Raw genomic sequence first — 25,477 nt, forward strand, 5'->3', positions numbered from 1 at the left:
CATCTCAACTACATGATTCTTGCTCCTTATTCTTTATAGACTTTATTTTTTATTATTGTGAGGTTTTTTTTCCTGTAAAATTGTATGGTTAACGTATTAGGTAATACCATTTCAGCTACTAATTTGTACATTATAAATTTTTAAATATTTGGCAATTTTTCCTTACGTACCGGCTAGAGTTGGGGTAAAAAGTTCTTAAAGACTGCAAATATATTGTGTTAGTAAATATTTTTATACCAAAGGCTTTGATTGTATTTTTTTGTTTGGGTTAAGAGAGAAATGGGTAAAATAGACCCATGTTATATAGTTATACCCATTGGAACGTGTGTTTCTAATGTGTTTAGGTTTGGCCAAGAGATAATGTTACATTTCTTCTGTGTCAAAGTAAGTACGATAAAGTCCAAGGCAGGGCTTCCAACCAAATAAACGCCCTGTGATTCTTCATTTTGAGCTCTGGCAATCACCTACTGTGAATGGCCAGATCCTGTTTTATCTTCATACTGATATTCCCTTTCACTGTAAATCCTGTCTGTGATAGGGACACTGCTAAAAAGTTCTCTACATTCTGGCCACTAGAACTAATATTAACCCCTTAAGATCGGGGCCAATTTTCATTTTTGCGTTTTCGTTTTTTCCATCTTGTGTTTAAAAGGCTATAGCAATTGCATTTTTTCACCTATAAACCCACATGAGCCCTTATTTTTTGCGTCACTAACTGTACTTTGCAATGACAGGCTAAATTTTTGCATAAAGTACACTGCGAAACCAGGTAAAAAATTCAATGTGTGGTGAAATTGAACAAAAAAAACTTTTCTTTTATTTTGGGGGGTATTTGTTATTACGCCATTCACCCTGGGGTAAGACTGACTTGTTATGCATCTTTCTCAAGTCATTATGATTACAACGATATATAACATAACTTTTCTTTTATCTGCTGGCCTGTAAAAAATTCAAACCATTGTTAACAAATATATGTTCCTTTAAATCAGTGCCTCTCAAACTGTGAGGCGGGCCTCACCAGTGAGGCGCCCCCTAGTTGTTGGTGAGGCCCAGCTGGGAAGCCAGTTTTTACAAAAGTAACTATAATCTGCACAGTCCTCCAAAATCTCCATTTTAACAACCTTATTAATTTATTTTGTACTTGCTTTATTAGTAAATAGAGCTTGAGAAATGGGTGAAAGGTAGCTCTAGCATTGTTTTCAGCTTTTAAATGGACTTTCACCACAGATCGTGAGGCCCAGGCATCCTCTTGGTCAGTTTGGTGAGGCCCAGGCATTGTCTTAGTCTGTTGGGTGAGGCTCCATTAGAAAAAGTTTGAGAAGCACTGCTTTAAATCTCTCCATTCCCATACTTATAACTAGAGATAAGCGAACCTCGAGCATACTTTAGTCGATCCGAACCCAAACTTTCGGCATTTGATTAGCGGTGGCTGCTGAACTTGGATAAAGCCCTAAGGCTATGTGGAAATCATGGATATAGTCATTGGCTGTATCCATGTTTTTCAGACAACCTTAGAGCTTTAATAGAGCTTATAAGTTCAGCAGCCCCAGCTAATGAAATACCGAACGTTCGGGTTCTGATCGACTCGAACCCGGACCCGGTTCGCTCATCTCTACTTATCTTTTGGTCTATGGGGCTGTGTGAGGTGTCATTTTCTTTTCTTTTTTTTTACCGCCATGATGTGTTCTTTCGATCGGTACCTTGATTGCGCATATACGACTTTTTGATCACTTTGTTACATTTTTTCAGGATTTGATGCGACCAAAAATGCGCAATTTTGCACTTTGGGATTTTTACACCGTTTACCGTGCAAGATCAGGAATGTGATTAATAGTTCGGGCGATTACGCACGCGGCGCTACCAAGCATGTTTGTTTGTTTATTTTTAACATGGGGTGATTCAAACTTTTATTAGGGGAGGGGGCTTTTTTTAACAACTTTCTTTTATTTACACATATATTAGAAGCCCCCTTGGGGGACTTCTAGTATATGCACTCTGATCTCCCATTGGTCTATGCTGTATATATTTATACAGCATAGATCGATGAGATCGGCACTTGATTGCTTTCGGCTGCTGCAGCCGAAAACAACCAAGTGCCGAGCCTGGGTCAGCGTCCCGGAGGAGCGATCTCCGCCACTAGACACCAGGGAACGGCTGCATACGGTAATCTGAGGCAGCTGTCAACTTTGACAGCTGCCTCCGATTACCTGATTAGCGGGCACAGCGATCGGACCGTGCCCGCTAATAGCTGCGGTCCTAGGCTACACGCGGCACCCGGGACCGCGGCGGTTCAGAGCGGGGTAGCCGCGCGACCCCGCTCTGAACATCCCTTGGGGACATATGACGTGTATGTCCCTAAGAGGTTAAGCTGACACTTTCCATTTTGTAAAGTGTTTTCAGAATTATTTTAAAATTATACATAGTGTTTTGTGTTTTTCTTTTTCACAAATTTTTCGTTTAGCAAATGGTAAAGTTTAACATAACTTCATTTAAAGAATAGTTTTTTTTTTTTTTTATTGTAAGTATGTTTTGTTATTTTCATCACCCTCATTCAAGTTAAGTTGAGAAAGACAGTGCTTTTTCTCCACTTCCACGGTGAATGTAGTGTGGCCATCATACTTGACTCGGGTCAAAGCTCCACCATTTTTCTTTCATAACTTTAAAGAAGTATTCTGATATATTGTTGCATGCACATTGTGCCCAGCAAATCAGTGGCCCCAGCTGTGTCCCACATCAGCTGACTATGTGCATGCTAATGTACATTAAATTAATAAAAATACATTAAATACATAAATATATACAAATTTAGGTATAGCTTTTTAAGGTTATGTAAGGAAAGGACAATGCCTTTTAAGTTGCATCTGAAAAACATAGGGGGGGGGGGAGGGTGCTGAGCTGCAGATGTGGTGCGGTTTCTGGAAGAAAGTAGCTGTATTTATAGTAATCCTAAGAACCACACATGCCCAGTATTTTAGTAGGGAGCCATATAAGCAGTCCATGAACTAGCAAAGTCCTGTACTACATTTTTAAGTGTTCTCTGGGATGCAACAATGGCACGCTCCACGGAGCTGTGGCCGTTTCAGGCTAACAGCCCTTCTTCCTGGCTGGACTATCATAGAATAAAGTTTGAGCCTTCTACAGTTAGGCAGTGAGTGCTGGATTTTTTTTGTTCTTTATTTATAATATATTTATTTTGTCTCATGGCACCACTTGCAGACCTCCATATTGAGCAGGCTAAGTGTATTTGAGGTATTGTCATACTGTAGCCTGGGTACCGGTCTGCTTTTTGTTGAGCTTAGCTGTTTTTCTGTGCCAGTATCTCCATTCATTAAACAGGAATGTGACTGAAACTTATAAATATAACCCCCATTGATATTTGTTTTTAGTTTTTGTGATGGGGAAACTGATGGGTTTCCTTAATTTTATTTTTTCATAAACATCCGCAGCAAAACATGTTTCTCTGCAAGATCTTTATGTGCAAGTAATTGTTTCTGATTTCTGTAAATCTTTTTTTTACATTCTATAATAAGAATAAGAATAATAATTGGTTAACCCCTTTGCGCCTGCTGTAATATTAAAATATATATAATATGTATTTGTGTTCCTACTGTTGATGCCCTGTGCGGTAGGAACGTGTATATACATTTCTTACTGTGAAGGGGTTCTAATGTGAGCAGCCCCACACACACTAGTGTCCCAGTAGCTGGGAATAATGACATACAGCTGCAATTACGCAGTTGCCTATCATTAACCCCTTAACACTGCATTCCTGGCATTTAAGGGAGTCATTGACAGGAGAAGTAACTGACCCTGACCGGGATCCTCTCAGTGTGAACTGGGGGTTCTGATAATTTTCTCTTGACAGGCGGGTGTATAATACTTACCGCTGTCCTGTTGGATCAACTATCTTCTCATAGAGTCTGCTCTCAGGAAGACTGTGCAGATCACCGGTAATACTGATCAGTGTTATGCAATGGAATAGCATTAATCAGTATGTGCAATCTGATGATTGCATATATAAGTCCACTAAGGTGTTTTTTTTTTTTTTTTTTTTTTTTTTTTTTTAAAGAAAGATGAAAAAAACCTGACTGCCGAGCTAACAGTGATTTGGTTAGTTATTACTGTACAGGAATGTTAGGGGCGGGGGAATTGTATCTTAAAGAAATGGATCTCAGTAACTCCACCGGATATTAAAGATTGGGAGAGAAATGAAGAGAATAATGATAATGGAGTATTTTAGGGCACAAAAAAAACGATAAGATCGAAAAGTTCCGCAAAGCATGGGCAAAATGGCCACAAAGCCAAGATCTGATGATATAATAGAACTGAGTATAGAGAAGTGGGGGAGGGAGAATCTTTATATTATGTGTTTTTGTTTTGTTTTTTTTGTTTTGCGTGTGTTTCCTTTTTTTTTTTTTTTTTTCTTTTTTTCTTTTTTTTGAGGGTTGGACAGGTAGGAGAGGGGGTAAGGAGAAAGGTAGTAGAGTGAAGATAAGAGATTACCTGAGATGAGTGCAAAAGATACTATGTAGCACTCAAAAAGGAGATAGAAGATTGATATAAATAATAAAATGTATGTGATTGTAAACGTGGGGTGCCCTCCCCGAGAACCGAGGATATTACGTAATAACAAAGAAAAGGGGATGATAGTATGGAGGGGGCGGGGGTGACTCTGGGAACTGGGGCAGGCTCCTGGTGTCGATTCTTCCTACTGTGGGGTGCTTGCCAACCAAGGGGACTGATCTCATCTGGAAGGGGTAAATACTGGAGATAAAAAGGAATTAAATATTGAGTAAAAACAATAACAAATGTAATATAACACATGACTGTACCTTGGGAGAAGTGGTTGGATGGTTACTAGGATAGGCGGGGAAGACATGGTGTACAAATACTGTTGACTCATAGCCACCCCAGGAAGATGCCCCTAGGCTACATTATAAATGTGGTCTGGAGTATCGGAGTGAATGAAGAGTATTTGGGAATAGGGAGAGGGGCTTCTATAAGGTCTGGATCGCTCGAAGACTCCTCTATACATGGAAGTTGTAATATATGGAGCAGTCTATTAAGATTGAATAATTTATTTCATTTTCTTTTTTTCTACAAATATATAACAAAGTATATGTAATAAGGTTATTAAAATTAAATAGGTATTTTCCCTCCGGGTGGGTATTGGGCTACTGGTTGTTGGAGGTGCCCCATAGGGGGATGTGGAGAGAGATGGGGGGGGGTCTTAACCAGGTTCTTAGTCAGAGCCCTCCAAACCATTCCTTAGTAAGGAGAGATATGAGAATAGAACATAGATATAATTATAAAAGAAATATCTAGAGGTATATGGGTCGGAACTCGGGGAGGTGCATCCCATGGTAAAGAATTAATGTATTCTTCAGGAACAATAGATAAGCAAGAGAAACAAAGACATTTTCTTTCACAAATGATGGAAAACTCTCATCTCTGTATTTTAGGAATTTTGGAGCTTTGATAAAATGTGAGATCTGAATATAGTAGCAATATACTATGTATCTTCTGTGAACAGGGTATGTGTGTGTTTGTATAAATGCTAAGTAGATCGCTTTCAGAGAGAAAAGGGACTGCTCTTCTGTCTAGTTCCATCTTTTTGATGCTGTATCCATACAAGTGCTTGACTCCTGTACCCACAATCTGCCCCCCCCCCAAACCGCTTGTACCTTCGGATAGCTGCTGTTAATCCAAGATCTGTCTCCTGGGGTCCGTTCAGCAGGTGATGCAGTTAATGTCCTTAAAACAACTTTTCTTGTGCCTGTCATTGGGGGACACAGCACCAGTGGATATAGGCTACTGCCACTAGGAGGCGACACTAGACAGAAGTGACTCCGCCTGGCAGGCTATACCTCTCCTACAGGCACCAGGCTAACTCAGTTTTAGTCTAGTGTCCGTAGGAGGTAGACACAGGTGCCATGCACCTCCCATTTTTTATTTTAGTTTTATTTCTTTTCCTTTTCTTTTAGGTTATCAGGGGGACCGTCGGCGTGGGCTGCCACATCAGACGCAGTTCCACCTGAGGGTGCATGGAAAGTTTCTTTTCCCTGCACCGGTCTCCCGTCCCCCAACGCCCGCTCCCTGCGGCAGGATACCGGTGCCCCACCAAGGTGCGAGGTGACCGAAGGGGTGACCCTGTGCACACCTGAAGACGCCGGACAGGTGAGCATTCCTGTCCTTAGCCTCCTTTGGGTCTGGGGGGGGGGGGCATCCTACCAGGGCACCCAAGTATCCTGGCATCCCTTTTTTTACAGCACAGCTCACCTCCCTGCCTCTCTCCCTCCCTGCCTTCCCTCTCAGGCAGCTTGAGTGCAAGCCCCTCTTTCTTCAGGGAGAGGGGGTGGAGGGTGTCTCTGTGAGCTCCTGCACGCAGGCAGAAGCTCCATAGGGGACGGCCGGGGGGTTTACTGGGCTCTTCCTTTCTTCCGGCGGCCGCGTATTTCTGCGCTCCGCGCCGCCGTCTCGCTGCCGCCGGCCTGCCCATAAATTTAGCCCCCGGCTTCTGCCGGAGCTAGGCTGCGTCGGCGCGCGCGAATGAAGTCTCGGGGGCGGAGAGCCCGCCCGTTTTCGGCCCTTTCCGCCCGCTGGCTTGCCTCTTATTGGCTACTCCTGTAGCCCCCATCTGCTCCTTCCTGTGGCCACCTGCTGGTCTCACTGCCTGCCATTACAGTAGCCTCAGCTCCCTGTGCACAGCAGCAACTCAGCATCCAGTGCAGCTCCAGCATCCAGTGCAGCTCCAGCATCCAGGGTGGCAGCAGCTCCAGGGTCGGGTAGGCTCACCCAGTGGGTGATATCCCCCTCCTCCACTCCCCAGGCTAACAGCCCTAGCTACCATGTCTGGTCCCTGGGACGACCCTCCTAGGCAGCTCGCTCCTGCGGCTGTGGCGACACACTTTGCGTGTGCTCGTTGCAATAAGAGGTTCCCCTGCGGTCAGCCTGGCCCCCTCTGTCTGCTATGCCTTAACCCTAGTGCCACCTCCCAGGAGGCCCCCCCTCCAGGTTCAGATGTAGCCTCCCCTGAGTGGGCTAGGTCCCTGTCCCAAGCGATCGGTGACCTCTCTAAGCTGTCCCAGGTCATGATCCATGCCATTGAGCGGTTGCCTTCCCAGGCGCCTCCAGCAGCGGGACCCTCCAGGGTATCTCCTGACTCCCCTTCCAGAGGACGGTCTCATAAGAGATCTAGACTCTCTCACGGTCACCCTCTAGGTGTTCCTCAGACTCCTCTCCGGACAGATCCACTGCAGGCGGTTCCGCTTCCCAGCAACCCCTCTCCGCCACCTCGGGGGACCCCTCTGACTCTGCCTCAGAGTCCGACAGGGAAGATCAGCTGGCCTCTGCAGTGCAAGCCTTGATCTGTGCAGTGCGGGACACCTTACATATTGAGGAAGAGTCCCCTTCTACTTTCAGGAGTGAGTCTCTTTCAGTCGCCATAAGAGACAGCCCTTGGCTTTTCCCAGCCATAAGGATTTTGAGGATCTTCTAGCCAAGGAGTAGAATCACCCTGACTGGCGGATTCCATCCTCTAAGCGTGCCGAGGCTTTGTTTCCCTTCTCCCCTGACTTGGTCACTACATGGACGATGCCCCTATCTGTGGACCCTCCGGTTTCACGACTTTCTAAGTCTACTACTCTGCCTCTGGCAGATGGGGCTTCACTCACTAACCCAGTGGTCAAGAAAATCGACGCTTTTTCGAAGTCTGTCTTTATTGCAGCTGGTTCGGCCCTACGTCCTACCTTTGCTGCATCCTGGGTCAGCAAGGCTTGTTCCTCTTGGGCCAGGCAGTTAGTCCATGACCTCTCCAAGGACACCACACGTGAGGATCACCTGTCTCTGGCCTCGCAGATTCTGCATGCGTCCAAATACTTGTGCAACGCTTCTCAAAAAGCCGCTCGTTTGTCTGCGCGGGCCCTGGCTAACTCTGTAGCCATCCGACGATCTGTCTGGTTAAAATGCTGGTCAGCTGACGCCGCCTCCAAGAAGGCTTTGACTTTTCTCTCCCCTTTGCAGGGAACAGACTTTTTGGGGAGCGACTAGATAAAATAATCTCGGACGCTACAGGGGGGGGGGAAGAGTTCCTTGCTCCCTCAAAACCAGTCCCGGCGCCCTCAGCCTCCCAGGCGGTCCAGCCGTTTCCGCTCTTTTAAACCTCCAGCGTGTCGTCGCCCGGCTAAGGATACGCCTCCAGCTCCTTCTAGGAAGCCTTCTTTCAAACCCCGCCCCTCCTGGCAGCCCCGTTCTCGCCCTTCTAAGGGTCCTGCCCCCAAGTCTTCTTCCTGAGGGTCCTTCCCCGCTCGGGTCTCTCCCTCTAGTAGGGCGTCGTCTGCTCTCCTTCAAGGAGACTTGGCTCGCCCATGTGCCCGATGTGTGGGTACGGGAGGTGGTGTCTTCAGGATACCAAATAGAGTTCGTGTCCATGCCGCCTCCTCGCTTTTTTCCATCAAATCTCCCACGCTCTTCGGGACGGCTTTCCGAGCTTTTTCGGGCGGTTCAGAATCTCCTAGCTCAAGGAGTTGTGGTCCCCGTCCCTCCCTCCGAGCGCTTCCAGGGATTCTATTCCAACCTGTTCAGTCCCCAAAAAGGACTGCTCGGTTCGTCCTATCCTGGATTTGAAACGGCTGAACAGGTTTGTTCGCCTTCGGCGTTTTCGCATGGAATCCTTGCGATCGGTGGTCGCGTCTCTAGAGCAGAACGAATTTCTTGCCTCTATAGACATCCGCGACGCCTATCGCAGCCAGTCATCAACGTTTCCTAATGTTTCGCCGTCGGTTCTGGACATTTCCAGTTCGTGGCCCTGCCCTTCGGGCTCGCCATGGCGCCTCGGGTCTTTACCAAGATCCTTGCACCCTTGATGGCTCTGCTTCGATCAAAGGGGGTGGCTATCCTGCCATACCTGGACGACCTCTTGGTAAAGGGCCGCTCCAAACAGAAAACTTTGTCCAACCTCCAGATCACACTCGATCTCCTGACCAATTTCGGTTGGGTGATCAACTACCAAAAATCTTCCCTATTCCCCTCCCGCTCTATGGAGTTTCTCGGGATGCTGTTAAACACAGAGACGGCCCGCATTCTCCTTCCTCCCAACAAGGTTGCCTCCCTACGCTCGGCTTTCGCTCTGCTCCGCTCGGGCTCCCCCTGTTCAATTTGCCTTTGCATGCAGGTCCTGGGCAGGATGGTCTCCTCTTTCGTGGCAATCCCCTTCGCTCAGTTTCATTCGCGCCCTCTACAGCGCGCGATTCTGTCTCAGTGGGACAGGTCCCCTCTGTCTCTCCACAAGAAGATCCTCATGTCCCCTGCTGTTCGCAGGGAGCTTCTTTGGTTGACATCTCCGGTGGTCCTCGGCCGCTCGTTCCTCCCCCTCAATTGGCTGGTCGTCTCTACAGATGCCAGCCTGTCCGTGTGGTGGGCGGTCTTTGGGAGCCACACGGCTCAGGGCTCTTGGTCGCCTATGGAGGCTCTGCTTCACATCAATATCCTGGGGCTCCGGGCCATCTTCCTCGCCCTGTCTCAGTGGACCGATCTCCTGAGGGGTTACCCGGTCCGTGTTCAGACCGACCTGTCTGTAAGGCCGCCACCTGGTCTTCAGTTCACACTTTTTCAAAGTTTTATCAGGTCCATATCCTGGCTTCCTCTGACGCCAGTCTGGGCCGCAAGGTTCTGCAGGCCGCCGTGCGTTAGGCAGGCCGCATGGGGATTGTCATCTTCTTTCCCTACCCTCTGGGACTGCTTTTGTACAACCCACTGGTGCTGTGTCCCCCAATGACAGGCACAAGAGGTTTTTTTGTACTCACCTTTAAAATCCCTTTCTTGTGGCTTTATTGGGGGAAACAGCTCCCACCCTGTTTGAGGTTCTGCTCCCGGGGCTTGTTCTGTTTTCGGGTTTTTCGTTCCCGGGACCAGCCTGTTTTGTTTACTACTTTCTACTGCTTGTGACTAAACTGAGTTAGCCTGGTGCCTGTAGGAGGGGTATAGCCTGCCAGGCGGAGTCACTTCTTCTGTCTAGTGTCGCCTCCTAGTGGCAGTAGCCTATACCCACTGGTGCTGTGTCCCCCAATGAAGCCACAAGAAAGGGATTTTACGGTGAGTACAAAAAAATCCTCGTGCTCATCCTGCTCTCCCTCCAATAACAAGGATTTGTCCAACAATAGTGGAGTTTTCTGACCTCATTCCTTAATGTGAGCTGCAGTGTTAATGATCCTGCAGATCGGCACTTGTTTACAGAGCCTGTTACACAGCTCCGTAATCTTTCAGGGCTGCACAAACAAGATCACTAGTTGCATGTCCCTTATTACACAGAGAAATGTATGGCTGATGACCAATGATTTTTCATTTGTTTGTTCTTTGGCAGATTGCCGGCCATATTCAGCTGATAAACACCCCATGTAATAGGGCTCTTACTTATAGCATTTATGTGACTAATTGTAAACAATAAGTTGCCCTGGGGGCAACTGAGGAAATTGAACCTCCAAATAGAAGCGACTTCCAGGCTTAGGCCATTTTCACACATCGTATATTTTCGTAAAAATACGGCAGTTGCTGACGATTGCAACAAGGGCCATGATTAATACAAAAATATGTTACCAGGCCTCTATGAAATCCCGGCTGGAGGGTATACACATAGTATACGCTCCTGCTGGGATCCCTCGCGACGCCATAGAAAACTGACATGTCAGTTTTCTGCGGCCACTATTTGGTTTATTGCAGCAGCAGAAAACACTGTGTGCCGCTCGCTCCATAGTGTGAAGTGGGGAGTTCTGATATGGACGCGCACGGATGCACCCGCATCAGAACTCTGCGGCCCTAAAAATCTTTTCAGAGACCGGCTGTTCCATGGCCCGGCTGAGTAATGGAACGGCCGGTCTCTTACAGTGTGGGAACATAGCCTTAGGCTTCATTTACACACACAGATTGACCAATTTATCTGACAGATTATTGAAGCAAAAACCAGGAACAGACATAAACAGAGAAAATGTCATAAAGGAAAAACTGAGATTTCTTTACATTTTAAATCCATTCCTGGCTTTGGCTTCAAAAATCTTTCTTCCAGGAACAGCGCCTCTTCTTCTTTCCCCCCCCCCCCCCCCCCCCCCCCTCAGTGCAGCTCAGTGAATATAGCTGAATTGTAGTACCACACCCAATTTGAGGACAGGAGTGATGCTGTTTTTACAAGATAATAGCGCTGATTTTTTTTTTCCCCCCACTCTAAGCCTGAATGAAAACCCATTTAATCTTTATAAATAAAGCGTTTTGACTGTAGGTTAGTCCATAATGAAATTTGGCATATTTTTTAGATTCCTTTTGTTTGTTAAAGAGGCTGCTGTTTGAGTGTATTCATCTCCTATTTAGGTTTCTATTTGAAGTAGGTTAAAAAAACATTAGTAGCATTAAAAAAAATTTTATACTGAAAGTGTGTGTGTGTGTGTGTGTGTGTGTGTGTGTGTGTGTGTGTGTAAACAAAGCAACCCAAATGAGTCTAATCTGACCACAGTGAGACTTCCTTCATTCGACAAGGCTCGTGGTTGGTGGTACAGAGGTACTGACTTGGTATACACCTCGGCAGGGGAAGGAAAGCAACAGGAATTTGAATCTTTGCCATCTTGCATATTCCTTGGGCCAAGATATCTTCACACCCTGTTGTGTGGGTCAAAAAGATGGTTCATCTGTCTGTGCAGTCCTGCCTGTAACTAATTAAAGTGCATTGAAACAACAAAAAAGCAACCATACTTACGTGGTCTGATCTCCCACCACTTCTGTTCCAACAACAGCCAGTCTTTGCTACTCTCCATTGTCTTTTGTTTCTTCTTACATGTTGCCCCTGCAAAAAGTGCCAGAAAGATGAGGTTGATCCAACACTGCAGTCAGTTATTGGAAAAGGAAGTACAAAAAATCAGGTGTAGTCAGATCAGCAGTGGCATTGGGGCAGATAAGTGTAGTTGCTGTTTTTATTTAAAAAAAATAAAAATAAAAAATGATCACTGGAATAACCCCTTAGACCTGTAATACAATTCTGTTCATTTAGATTTCAAACTGGGCAGATAGGATACAAATATCTATTTCTAGTACCCACAGGACATGGGTGGAGTGCAAGCCAACAGGAGGTAGCTTCACCCCTACATACAACAGAAAAAGCAAAAGTCGGCAGCACTCCAATGCCTCTGTTCACATTGTAGGTTGCATGCAGCATTTGGCTTAAGTGCAGACAAAAAAACAAAACAAAGTGCAACAGCAACTGAAAGATGCAAGTGCATACTGTACACACAACCTCTATAGATACAAAAAAATTAGGATCTTGGCAAACCATTTGATCAAACAGTGTACCATGTAGCCACGTTAAGGTGTCCTCAGAGACATGTTTTTTGTTTTGTCTGTACTTCAGTCACATGCAGCGTGCAACCTACAGTGTGAACAGAGGCATTTGAGTGCTGCCGACTTTTGCTTTTTTATGTCATAGAAACATGTTGAAAGTTTTGATCAGTTGTGGGTCTGAGTGTTTAGACCATGACTGCTCAGGAGAATATCCATGCAGCATCGCCTCCACTGACAAAATTGCCAAAGGTAACTTGCTCACTAGTGTACCACCTACTGCTCACTATCATCCCCTCGGGTCAGGTCCGGGTGCTGGCAGATTTCCCTTTGCAGAATCTAAATACACATTAGAGAAGGTTAATAATGTCACAGTGCTACTGATTTATGTTCCACAGTCAGATCTGGCAGTGTTTGATAAAGAATTTGATACTTTTGATTTCCGTGCTGGTCAGTGGTACACCAACTTTAATAAATGTGTTTCTAATTGCTGTCTTTTCAGTCTGATGTAAAAATTAATAAAATAGAATTGAATTAAATTAATGCTTTACAGCAACCTATAGTTTTTTAATAAAAATCTGTGATATTGCTATATCTACATGTGACAGGGTTCAATCACATTACCGAGTTGCAATACATCACACACTCCTATACTGTTAGCAAAAGTGTATACTCTTGACTACCTTTTTTATTTTCTTTTTCTGTTTGGGGTGGGGGGGGGGGGGTTACAAAAGCGTAGTACAGTCAGTGAAAAAGGCTTAGGGTCCTTCTTAAACGTATTGATCTTCTAGCCTTGCAAACAACACTGTCTTTGTCTGCCCATTTACCGTTTTTTTTTTTTGCTTAATAAGACACACTTTTTACCAAGAAAATATCTTGCTAAAAAGTGCCTGCGTCTTATATTCAGGAGACAGGGCAGCCGGACACTGTCAGACCACCCTGACTCCTTCCCTGATGGTCCGGAAGGCTGCATTTAGCTGTGCAGTCCTCTGCCTTCTCCTACTGATCAGTGCTGGCAGAAGAGAAATCGGGAGGGGATATGCACTGCAACCTGCTAAGGGACCTTCGGAAGCTGAAGGACCTTCGGTGATGTCAGTCATGTGAAGGTCCTTCAGCTCACATTCCCGCAGGTCCTTCACTAAATGGTCGCGTCTAAGTACAGAGCAGCAGAGGTATGTGTGTTACCCTGTGTGTGTGTTGATATAACATTGTGTGTGCTTGTGGATATGTTTGTACAGCTGAGTGTAGCTGAGCTGAGTGTGTTGTGCATGCAGCAGCTGTGTATGTGTAGATACAAGACACTTTTATTTTAATAAACTTTGACCCCTTCACTGCATTATCCCCTTCATAACCTTAGACCACCAGGGAAGTTTAATTAGCATAAAATATTTTTTTCCTGTTTTCAGTGGTCCAAATCAGGTGTGCTGCATGTTGGCTGATTGTAAACATATTTAGTATCGCGTGTAATCGTCTGAACTATTAATTAATCACATTACTGATCTCGCACGGTAAACGGCGTAAGCGCAAAAAATCCCAAAGTGCAAAATTGCGCATTTTTGGTTGCATCAAATCCAGAAAAATTTTAATAAGTGATCAAAAAGTCGTATATGCGCAATCAAGGTAACGATAGAAAGATCACATCATGGCGGAAAAAATGACACCTCACACAGCCCCATAGACCAAAGGATAAAAGCGCTGTAAGCCTGGGAATAGAGTGATTTTAAGCAACATATATCTGTTAACAATGGTTTGAATTTTTTACAAGACATCAGATAATATAAAAGTTATACATGATATATATCGTTTTAATCGTAACGACTTGAGGAACATGCATAACCAGTCCGTTTTACCATAGGGCGAACGGCGTAAATGCAAAACTCCCCGAAATCAAAACAAATTCCTTTTTTTTTTTTTTTTTTTTTTTTTTTTTTTTTTTTTTTTTTAATTTGACAGCGCAAAAGATTTTTTGCCGGTTTCGCAGCATATGTTATGGAAAAATAATGCCTGTCATTGCAAAGTACAATTGGTTTAGCAAAAAATAAGCACTCGTATACGTCTCTAGGTGAAAAAATGCAAGCACTATGGACTTTTAAACATAAAGTGGAAAAAGCAAAAGTGCAAAAATGAAAATTGGCTTTGACCTTAAGGGGTTAAAGAAAATATACCAGCTAAAAAGAAAAGTAACTTTTTATTGTCATATGTAACTATTTGCACAAAGGTCTGCTGTTTACAAAGCTCGTTTGTACTATGGAGCACACAAAAAAGTAGCACTGGGATAGTGCATATAGGAGCTGCTAAAAGACTGAGAGACTGTTGCAATATATGAACTACTGTTTACATGATGCGTTAATTGTACAGAGGACAGGATATGTAGGAATATGATGGTGGTTGGTTTAGTATAGTAAGAGGAGGTGTATCAGGTGTGTAAAAGTTTTTTTTATTTTAAATTAACCAAATAAAGATTGAAGTTTTAAAGTTTTCTATAATTCAGTGACTTATACATAACAGAAGAAAATCTAATTTATTTATACAAATTCATATATTTTATTTATTTATTTTTTCACACTCGCCCAAAAAAACAAGGCAGTTCTTTGTTCATATACATTTAACATGTTCATAGCCAAGCTGTGGCCATTGATCCCAGCTTACCTGGATTTCTGTTTACTCGGTTACATATATATCGTCATGTATATTTAATGAGTTGACATGTAACTGTTTTTGATCTAGCCAGGCTGTGACACATGCTTCTTAACTAGTCATTGTTTTTTTTGTTTTTTTTTTATATCTCTGCTGTATGCACTTGCTGTATTACCTTTCAAAGTAATCAAAGGTTTTGTTAAGCAAGTGTACATAGCAGAAAAAGCAACCCAATGTTTGCATAAAATGGTTGCGACCAGCAGGACAAATAGGGAGTAGAGAAGGCACTTAAAAAAAATAAAGCCATCTGACACTTCAGTGGAGAAGGTCACTGTCCTGAGCAGCTGCATGGTGCCCATGGGTGCACTTGAGCATGGCCTGGGGCAGTAACAAGTTTAGGTGGGGAGAGGTTTGATAAATGCCTGGCCTGCTGGCTTTTGGTTAGCGGTAATTTGGCTCAGATGGGCTCCAGCAGCCCATGAATCAAAATCTGTCAGCATAAGGCTAAAGATGGAGTGAGGAGCATTGTAAGTGTGCCTCTTTGTGACCCCTGCTGGCCTACAGGTCAAATGGTTTGATAATTCAGAATAGTTGATTTAGTGGAGTAGTTAGGAGTGCATGCTATAAGGTGCAGAGAAGTATTAAAAGTAGTGTTCAGTAAGGTGCAGCATGTAATGAACTTGTCAGTACTGAATATGTTAACATATTAGTGTTTCCCGTCTCTAAAAACTTAAGTGATTTTCTAATTTGCTGTGATGGCACATTAACTTGCTGAATGACATGAGCATTACAAGACTGTTTCATGTGTTCTGCTAAACACTTGTTAAACAGCAAGAAGTGGGCATTTAATTCAATAGTTTCTAGATTATCAGGTTTTTATGAGAGTAATGATAAACCTGTTTTCACATAAAAAATGTATTCAAAGCATGGTAATGGTATAAAGCTACTTTCTGTGCAGAGCTGGTGTATTGCTTAGTGCTATGTTAATAAACTCCAGTTCTCAAGGACACCTGGAAGGTTGCCTCCCATGTATTCTGTAACTCTGTACAGGTAATTTAGAGGACATCCTCTTTAATCTGACCCAGCGATAGAACGGTGCAGCCACGGGCAAGCCGGTGCCGCGTTTTTTTTGTTTTTTTTTGAACCGCGGGCCGATTCCCGTGTACAGCGTCGTCCTATCCACTGGTACCGGGCTGGGGCTCAAGCACAGGAGGCAGGCCGTTCCGCCCCCAGTGGGTGGAATCCCCCGCCCCTGTATGACGCAGTTCCATTGATTCTAATGGAGCCGCGTCATAGAGGGGAGAGAATTCCCTCCCACTGTGGGCGGGCCTGCCTGCCTCCTGTGCTTCAGCCCCAGCCCGGTACCCATGGATAGAACAACGCCGTACACAGGAACCAGGCCGCGGTTCAAAAACGGACCGCGGCACCGGGTTGCCCGTGACTGCGCCGATCTATTCCTGGGTCAGATTAAAGAGGATGTACCTGATGGTACATCCTCTTTAAAGGGGTTGTCCAGCAAAATCTTTTTCGTTCAAATTAACTGGTGTCAGAAAGTTATATAAATTTGTAATTTACTTCTATTAAAAATTCTCACGTTTTCCCTTATCAGCTGCTGTATGTCCTACAGGAAATGTTTTATTTTCAGTCGGACACAGTGCTCTCTGCTGACATCTCTGTCAGAGACAGTCTCGGTTTTCTATGAATCCCCATAGAAAACCTCTCCTGTTCGTTTCTCCCTTTTCTTCCTCCCTTTTGAGACAGCTCATGTAAACAGCATCTCTGGCTGCCTTCAACATCACTCTGTGATGCTTTGAGTGTTAATCACAGTAAGGTCATCAGCAAAATTTAACCCTTTCGTCATAACAGAGTGCAAAATTAGCTGCCTGGGGATGCTGCTTACATGAGCGGTTTTGGAAGGGGGGGGGGGAGAGAAAGACAGAGAGCAGCTCACAAACAAGTTTCTGTGTCTTCAGCCCTAAGCAACAGCCTCAGAACTGGGGGAAGGAGACTAATTAAAGAATAACAAGTGTGGAACAATTTGTTAGTCTCCAGCAGGGAGAATGATTTAGCATGTATTTTTAACTAACTGGATAACCCCTTTAATTAGAAAAAAAAAATTGAACATGAATTTCAGTTTTTTGTAACAGTTTCATTAGTTTTTTTTTTAAATGTTTGTTCATGTTCAGTAGTATACAGTTATGTTTTCCATTAAAAGCGTTATTTGGCCTTAGGTAAGCGGCCACAGTTTTCTTCTAGAAATGGCAATACTCTTGTCCCTCAGTTTTGGTGTGGTTTTGCAGCTCGGTTTCACAGAAGTGAGTGGAGCTAAATTGCAATACGGATAGGCAAAACCTGGGGAAGGGGTGGTGCTCTTCATGCAAGAAAGTAGTTGTGCTTTTTCTAATCCTGCTTAACCCCTTTTAACATTTTTATTAATACTTTTGAACCCCTTGTTAACCCTTTTTAAGGATTTCATACTACAGATTTTCTTGTCCTCAATATGCATCTTTTCTGGCCTTTTTAACAGGGTGAAGATGATGAGAAACTTAAGAAGAGAAAAGAACGTTTTGGCATAGTTACTAGCTCTGCTTCCGTAACTGATGATGTTGAGGTAAGACTATCATGGTGCCTCTGTTTATGTAACGGAAAGTGTTTTGTCACATTTACAGCTATAATCTTAGCATTTAATGCTTATTAACCTCACATGCAACAAAGTGACCAACGTGTTAATAAATCTAGGAGTGCATCCAGTACTCAGAATTATGATTTTTTTTTTTTATTGTTGTAGTATAAAAGAATGAGAATATGCCTTTTGAAGTCATTGTTCTGGACACCAAATAAAATAAAATTAAAATACAATTTACCTATGCACACCTGTTTTATAGCTAGCAATTCCACAGAACAATACACAGGGTAAACAGTCACTCTAAATCATGTAGTAACCAGGGCTGTGGCGTCTTGAGTCGGAGCTAGTTTTGGCTGGAGTCGGGAAAAAATGTACCGACACCAGCTTTAAAAAAAAATAAAAAAATCTAAAGTTTTGCTCGTCAATATATATTATGAGCAACATTCTAATAGGACACTGGCCATATTAGATAAGGGTGGTCGAGGAAAAGTTGTCGGTCACTATTTGGCAGCTTGTTTTTGAGCTGGAATAGTCCATTGTGTGGAATGCTGGATGACTGTATATGAGCAGCAGTGTAATATGAAGATATCCTGTGTAATATAGAGGAGGATAAGACATAAGTAGAGTAGCAGTAACCTCTGTCCTCAATGTGGTGTTTTTCTTCAGTGTTCTATAGCTGCAGCAGGCTGCACGCGTGTGTGTGTGCATGCTATGGCTGCAGCAGGCTGTGTCTGCATGCTATGGCTGCAGCAGGCTGTGTGTGCGTGCTATGGCTGCAGCAGGCTGTGTGTGCGTGCTATGGCTGCAGCAGGCTGTGTGTGCGTGCTATGGCTGCAGCAGGCTGTGTGTGCGTGCTATGGCTGCAGCAGGCTGTGTGTGCGTGCTATGGCTGCAGCAGGCTGTGTGTGCGTGCTATGGCTGCAGCAGGCTGTGTGTGCGTGCTATGGCTGCAGCAGGCTGTGTGTGCGTGCTATGGCTGCAGCAGGCTGTGTGTGCGTGCTATGGCTGCAGCAGGCTGTGTGTGCGTGCTATGGCTGCAGCAGGCTGTGTGTGCGTGCTATGGCTGCAGCAGGCTGTGTGTGCGTGCTATGGCTGCAGCAGGCTGTGTGTGCGTGCTATGGCTGCAGCAGGCTGTGTGTGCGTGCTATGGCTGCAGCAGGCTGTGTGTGCGTGCTATGGCTGCAGCAGGCTGTGTGTGCGTGCTATGGCTGCAGCAGGCTGTGTGTGCGTGCTATGGCTGCAGCAGGCTGTGTGTGCGTGCTATGGCTGCAGCAGGCTGTGTGTGCGTGCTATGGCTGCAGCAGGCTGTGTGTGCGTGCTATGGCTGCAGCAGGCTGTGTGTGCGTGCTATGGCTGCAGCAGGCTGTGTGTGCGTGCTATGGCTGCAGCAGGCTGTGTGTGCGTGCTATGGCTGCAGCAGGCTGTGTGTGCGTGCTATGGCTGCAGCAGGCTGTGTGTGCGTGCTATGGCTGCAGCAGGCTGTGTGTGCGTGCTATGGCTGCAGCAGGCTGTGTGTGCGTGCTATGGCTGCAGCAGGCTGTGTGTGCGTGCTATGGCTGCAGCAGGCTGTGTGTGCGTGCTATGGCTGCAGCAGGCTGTGTGTGCGTGCTATGGCTGCAGCAGGCTGTGTGTGCGTGCTATGGCTGCAGCAGGCTGTGTGTGCGTGCTATGGCTGCAGCAGGCTGTGTGTGCGTGCTATGGCTGCAGCAGGCTGTGTGTGCGTGCTATGGCTGCAGCAGGCTGTGTGTGCGTGCTATGGCTGCAGCAGGCTGTGTGTGCGTGTATGTACTATGGCTGCAGCAGGCTGTGTGTGCGTGTGTGTACTATGGCTGCAGCAGGCTGTGTGTGCGTGTGTGTACTATGGCTGCAGCAGGCTGTGTGTGTGTGTGCGCGTACTATGGCTGCAGCAGGCTGTGTGTGTGTGTGCGCGCGCGCTATGGCTGACCCCCCTCTATATCACTATGGCTGACCTCTATATTACAGTTATCTGGCATGGTTAGCAGTGTTTCTGTGTGTGTGGTGAATATTTAGTTAGAAACTAAAAGACCACCTGCTCCTTCTAGTCTAGTTGTGAGTTGTGAGGCTGGAGACTGGCTGCATCCACTGCACACACAGGAGAAGCAGCTTTATATCTTTCCTTATTCCCTCAGAAATTGCCCCAGGATCATGTAGGACATTAGGGAGAAGCTGCTGAGCCAGTGTGATAACTCCCTTGGTATATGACTGGCCATTTATGAAGGAGCAGGAGTCTGAGTTGGTTCCTGATAAAATTCAGGAGTCTGAGCCGGAGCTGCGGCTTACCGACTCCACAGCCCTGGCAGTAACTAACAGTTCAAAGAGGAGGAGAAAGGCCCTAATTACAAGAGCCTAAAACTAGTGTTGAGTGGCCATACAGTAAGTGCAGAGGAATATGAATCTGCTGGCATGGCCCTTAATTGCTTTAGTTTTAGTAGGTGCCACTTTTAAAGTTCTCCAATGCCAGGGTAACATAAATGCAATTGTAGGAGACTTTAGAGTATTATCCTGGACTTTTTCAGAGCGACTTTGAAAGTTGCACTGTTTATGGAGACTAAACAATCAACACACAAGTCAACTGGTCTGCCTAATATATCCCACCTAGGCGATGAGCGTAACTCAAGCGAGCTTGAGTAAGATCATTCTGTGTTTGAATACCATTGGCTGAAGAAGTTGGATGCAGCCCTAGGGAGTCCTGGAAAAGATGGATACAGACTATGTATCTATGTTTTCCTAGATCCCCTGGGGCTACATCCAATTATTTTAGCCACCGGTATTCAAATGCTAAATAATTGGGCACTGGCATGCTCAAGTTGCTCTCATCTCTAGTCCCACCCCATGGCAGGTGTCGTCGTAGGAAGTAGATCAAGGTTATTCACTTCACCTGTCAGGAGTTCTAGGTAGATTAGTGTATTTTTTTTTATTTACCATTTGGGCTGTACATTTTCATGTGCAGCTTAGCACAGCTGGAAGTAGAGTATGTGTTGGCAATGTAACTCATTCATTGGCTTGTAAAACTTTGGAATGTGGGGTCAAATATGCACATTTGATGGTTACCTTACACAAAAATGTGAGGGCTTCTGTCAGAAGTGTGAACTCGGTGCCACAGAGAACATGTGCCTCCTAACAGCCTCAGGTGGGGGGAAGGCTGGCCAATTAGCCCCTTTCATCGGTCAAAGGGCACAGTAGTGGGAGCTGCTAAAGGTGGGGGATGTGAGAACAGGAAGCAGTGTCCATAAAGCTCTGTATGCCATCTGTGTATTACCTCGTTCAGCTTCTTTACTGCTTCTTTCAAATGGTCTGTGTGCATTAGTGTTTTTCTTTTTCTACGAAGTACACAGATAACCAGCACTTACTCTACAAAATGTAGAAATGTAAGTTAAGCACCATGTGAACAGGCAACAGTTGTATTTAGGTCTTTGAATTTCACATTCTCTTCTTTCTGCTTTTCATTCTAGGCAAAGAAGAGGAAAAGATCAGAACGGTTCGGCAATGTCTAGAACATCCATTTCCGCTTACAAATTTGTTTTTGCTTCTCGAAGTATTGTAAAGAATGTTCATTTGCTTTAATTTTTTTTTAAAACTTTTTAGGATGGGGGGACATGGTGAATTTAATAAACAAAACACAAGATGATTTTATTATTTTTGTGTGTGTGTTTTTTGTTTTTTGTTTTTTTTTTGTGTGTGTATAGAATATTATGGGATTGTCTTTTTAGCCTAAATTTACTTGCATATTTGGCCGTTTAGCGACTATCTCTGTACAGAGTGGTTGAGGTACTTTGCTGTGTTTTTCTTTGAGTATATGATTGAATTCAAGAGGAGGATATTAACAATGCTTTTCTATTTCGGTGTTGGAAGTAGGCTGGCACTAATTACAAATGGACTTTTTATACATCTGGGAATTCATTACTTTACAACACTGACCTCATTCAAGCTTTATTCCACATTCTTCCCCTTCATCCACACACCCCTAGGCTTAATGTTGAATGCTTTATTGCTTCAACTCCCGTTTGTCACAACTACAGGTTTCTTTCTCCTGAAGGTTCCTGACATTTTGTTGTTAAAAATAATGCATCTAAATAGCCCTAATACATGGTCAGATTCTATCCTTTTTAGCTAGCCCATACAAAATAAACTGGGAAGGCTTAACTTTTGACTTTTGAAATAAAATATATATTTAAATAAAGCATGTCTTTTTAGGTCCTCCACTTAAGACAGCACCTGGAGGTTGACCCCTCCTTGGTCCTAATAGGAACAGGAAGCACAAAGAGGTTAAAAAAGGCCCCTCCCCAATAACCCCTTGGTATTTTCCTGTTCCTATCAGGAACATGCACAGAGGTTTAATACCTCATTGAGCCTGTGGCAAGCATTGGGGTCATTGTGTAGTCCTGCCAGGTGGGTGAGGTTGGGCCATGGTGGTTCCCTCCACCATCTTTCCCGCATCCGGTCATGTGGATCTCCCATGTGTCCTGATCCCATTAACCCCTGTCCGGCATTGGTCTGTTGTTCAGCCAGATCTCGGGCTTGTGTGCCCTTGCTATCAGAATGCTGTTGCACGCTGGAGGCGGCAGGAGGTCGGGGTAACATCATCCTTGTGTCATATTTGAAATGCTAATCTAGGGTCTAATATAAATTAGGTAACTATCTCTCTACCTGTGTCATGGAAGGTACACCTGTTCTCTACTCTGACTCTGCAGAGCAAGCATCCACCATTAGTGCCGGGAGTATCTGGCCCATTGTGGATACTTACTTTTTGTTACAATGTTTACAATGTTACTTTGAACAATGGATCTTCCTTCTCTCCTTTTAGGGAGACAGAAATAGGTTATAACTTAGAACTGTGGCATCTGCATGGACAAACCAAATCATATGCAGCAGAAATCGCTGTCTATAAAGGGGAACTCCTTAACTCTACTCAGTCCCCACCCATAATCTAAGCTTGTTTGTAATTGGTTTCCCCCCCTCCCCCTAAAGCTGCTGAGAATCCTCAATTTCTGGTCAACTTTATCTGAGCTCCTTTCCTTCCCCTTCCTTTATGAAACAGAGGTCACATGGCCTTACCTGTTGCCAGGCAGGCTGTAACGCCTCACCTGGTAACCCCGCCCACCACTGACATCACACATTGAGACACTGTTTCTCTCTTTTTCTAATCCATGTTTATGAATAGATAGATATCAAACAAAGCAAAATCAGCAGCCCAGGACAAAGTCAGTGTAAAGCAGTGCACACCTCACCAAGCTGGATGCAGGTGTGTGTCCAATCCAAGAAGACAACACTGGAGTTTATTCCAGGGCTGTGGAGTCGGTAAGCCGCAGCTCCGACTCCAACTCTGATTTCTGATTTTATCGGGGTCAGACTCCTGCTCCTTCATAAATTGCCAGTCAGCCACCAGGGAAGTTATTTATCACACTGGTATAAAGTAGAATTGGCTCAGCAGCTTCTCCCTGATGTCCTACATGATTCTGGGGCGATTTCTGAGTGAATAATAGTGCGTTTACACAGAGATTTATCTGACAGATTTTTTTAAGCCAAAGCCAGGAATGGATTTGAAAAGAGGATAGATCAGTCTTTCCTTTTTGACTTGTTCTCTGTTTATGTTCTGTTCCTGGCTTTGGCCTTAAAGATCTGTCAGATAAATCTCTGTGTAAATGCAACATAAGGCAAAGATATAAAGCAGATTCTCCTGTGTGCGTGCGCAGTGGATGCAGCCAGCCTCCAGCCACCATGTCCTGAACAACTCTTAACTAGACTAGATGGAGCAGGTGGTCTTTTCTGCTTACAATCTTCTGTTTCTAACTAAATATTCACCATACATTAAGAAACACTGCTAACAATGCCAGATCCATGTGATTAAGAGGGATCAGCCATAGTAATATAGAGGAGTCAGCCAAAGGCCCAGATATATTAGCTCGCTGTCAGCGTCCACGCTCCTAAATCATTGCAACCCCACAGGGACTGTAATTTAGCCCCGCCTCACTCACTGATTGGCTGAGCAGGCATTGCTGTGTCATCACAGGATCGGGAGCCTGCCGGGGACCATGAGCCGTGACACTGCACTATGAGGACCGGTAAATAGGACTTCTTCTTTATGATCCCACCACCCCTTTCCCCCCTGGATTTTTCACTGTTGCCCAGAATACCACTTTAATTTCTGACTGACTCTCTCTCTAACCCACACACACAGCCTGTTTCAGCTATAGCACACTAAAGAAAAACACCTACCAGAGAGAAAACCATATTGACTGCAGTAGTTTTCTGCTACACTACGTATAGATGCTGCTCCTTCTCCTCTGTTACACACGATATATTCATATTACACTGCTGCTAGAATACAATCATCCAGGAGGAGAACAGCACAGATCTTCCCCCACAAAATGGACTCTTCCAGCTCAGAAACAAACTGCCAATTAGTGACCGACAACTTTTTTTCCTGACCATCCTTATGTAATAGGGCCAGTGCTTTATCTATATCATAAAAATGAAAGTCAGTCTGTCCCCTATAGACTTCCAAACGCCTTGGGTGCCCGGGAAGGTTAGAGCAAAGGTCCCGTCCTTGCCAGATGTACAGGAGAGGATATACATAGAAATGATATACATAGAAATGAATGGGAAAATCTTCACACTGCACACACAGGTGACATAATTAGCTGCAGCTCTGCCCAGCAGTAAACGGCAGTTGTTGGAGCCTTAGCAACCGATAGGATTACTCCTTTCATTTTCACAGGGAGCTGAGGTTGCTAGGGCAGCTGCCTCACAACAACCACAGAAATAACTGGTAGACCCCCTACTCCATCTATACAGTACATGTATACAGGTTTCCTACTCCATCTATACAGTACATGTATAAAGGACCTCCTACTCCATCTATACAGTACATGTATACAGGGCCCCCTAATCCATCTATACATTACATGTATACAGGACAGTATTACCAGCTGCTGCTGCCCTAAGCACTAAACCTGAGGACACCCCATCTTTACTCACTAATTAGCATCATGATAGATTGGTAGGTAATGGCTCCAGAGGTCACATTTAATGCCACCATATCAGACCTGACCAATACCGCCATACTGTGACTGGATAACACTGCCAGACCTGACCAATACCGCCATACTGTGACTGGATAACACCACCACACCAGACCCAACCAATGCCGCCATACTGTGACTGGATAACACCGCCAGACCTGACCAATACCACCACACTGTGACTGGATAACACCGCCTGACCTGACAAATATGGCCACACTGTGACTGGATAACACCGCCAGACCTGACCAATGCCGCCATACTGTGACTGGATAACACCACCAGACCTGACCAATACCACCACACTGACTGAATAACACCGCCATACCAGACCTGACCAATACCGCCATACTGTGAATGGATAACACTGCCAGACCTGACCAATACCGCCATACTGTGACTGGATAACATCGCTATACCAGACCTGACCAATACTACAATATGCCCCCCCCCCCCCCTTCAAAAAGACACTAGATTTTCTGGCAAGTCTGAAAAGGAGGTGGAATACTAGAAAAATAAGAAAAATTTAAAAGTTGTTTCCTTCCCCCTGCTCCCCGGTGCTGCCCCCATGCAAGGTGCTGCCCTAGGCAGACCACGAGTGCCTAATGGTAAATACGACCCTGCAGGTATAAAGGACACTACAGGTATACAGGATGCCAAAACTATACACTACAGGTGCACAGGACCTCCACCAACTATATATATGACAGGTATACAGGACCCCAAACTATACACTACAGGTATTCAGGACCTCCACCAACTCTATACTACAGGTATACAGCACCCCCACCAACTCTATACTACAGGTATACAGGACCTTAAACTATACACTACAGGTATACAGGAACTCCACCAA

At 44.8% G+C, this 25,477-nt stretch overlaps 1 protein-coding gene across 2 annotated transcripts in view; it reads left to right on the forward strand.

Moving 5' to 3' along the window:
* The window catches only part of SARNP (SAP domain containing ribonucleoprotein), a 51,519-nt gene extending 30,287 nt beyond the window's left edge, over window positions 1-21,232 (forward strand). For both annotated transcript variants that reach the window (XM_069970479.1, XM_069970480.1), the window contains 2 exons: window positions 17,480-17,563; window positions 21,052-21,232. In XM_069970479.1, the coding sequence (XP_069826580.1) occupies window positions 17,480-17,563; window positions 21,052-21,093 (126 nt within the window). In that variant the 3' untranslated portion in view covers window positions 21,094-21,232. The remainder of the gene's footprint in view (window positions 1-17,479; window positions 17,564-21,051) is intronic.
* The last annotated feature ends 4,245 nt before the right edge of the window (window positions 21,233-25,477 follow it).

Source organism: Dendropsophus ebraccatus, chromosome 5 (genome assembly GCF_027789765.1).
Source record: "Dendropsophus ebraccatus isolate aDenEbr1 chromosome 5, aDenEbr1.pat, whole genome shotgun sequence".
NCBI lineage: Eukaryota > Metazoa > Chordata > Amphibia > Anura > Hylidae > Dendropsophus > Dendropsophus ebraccatus.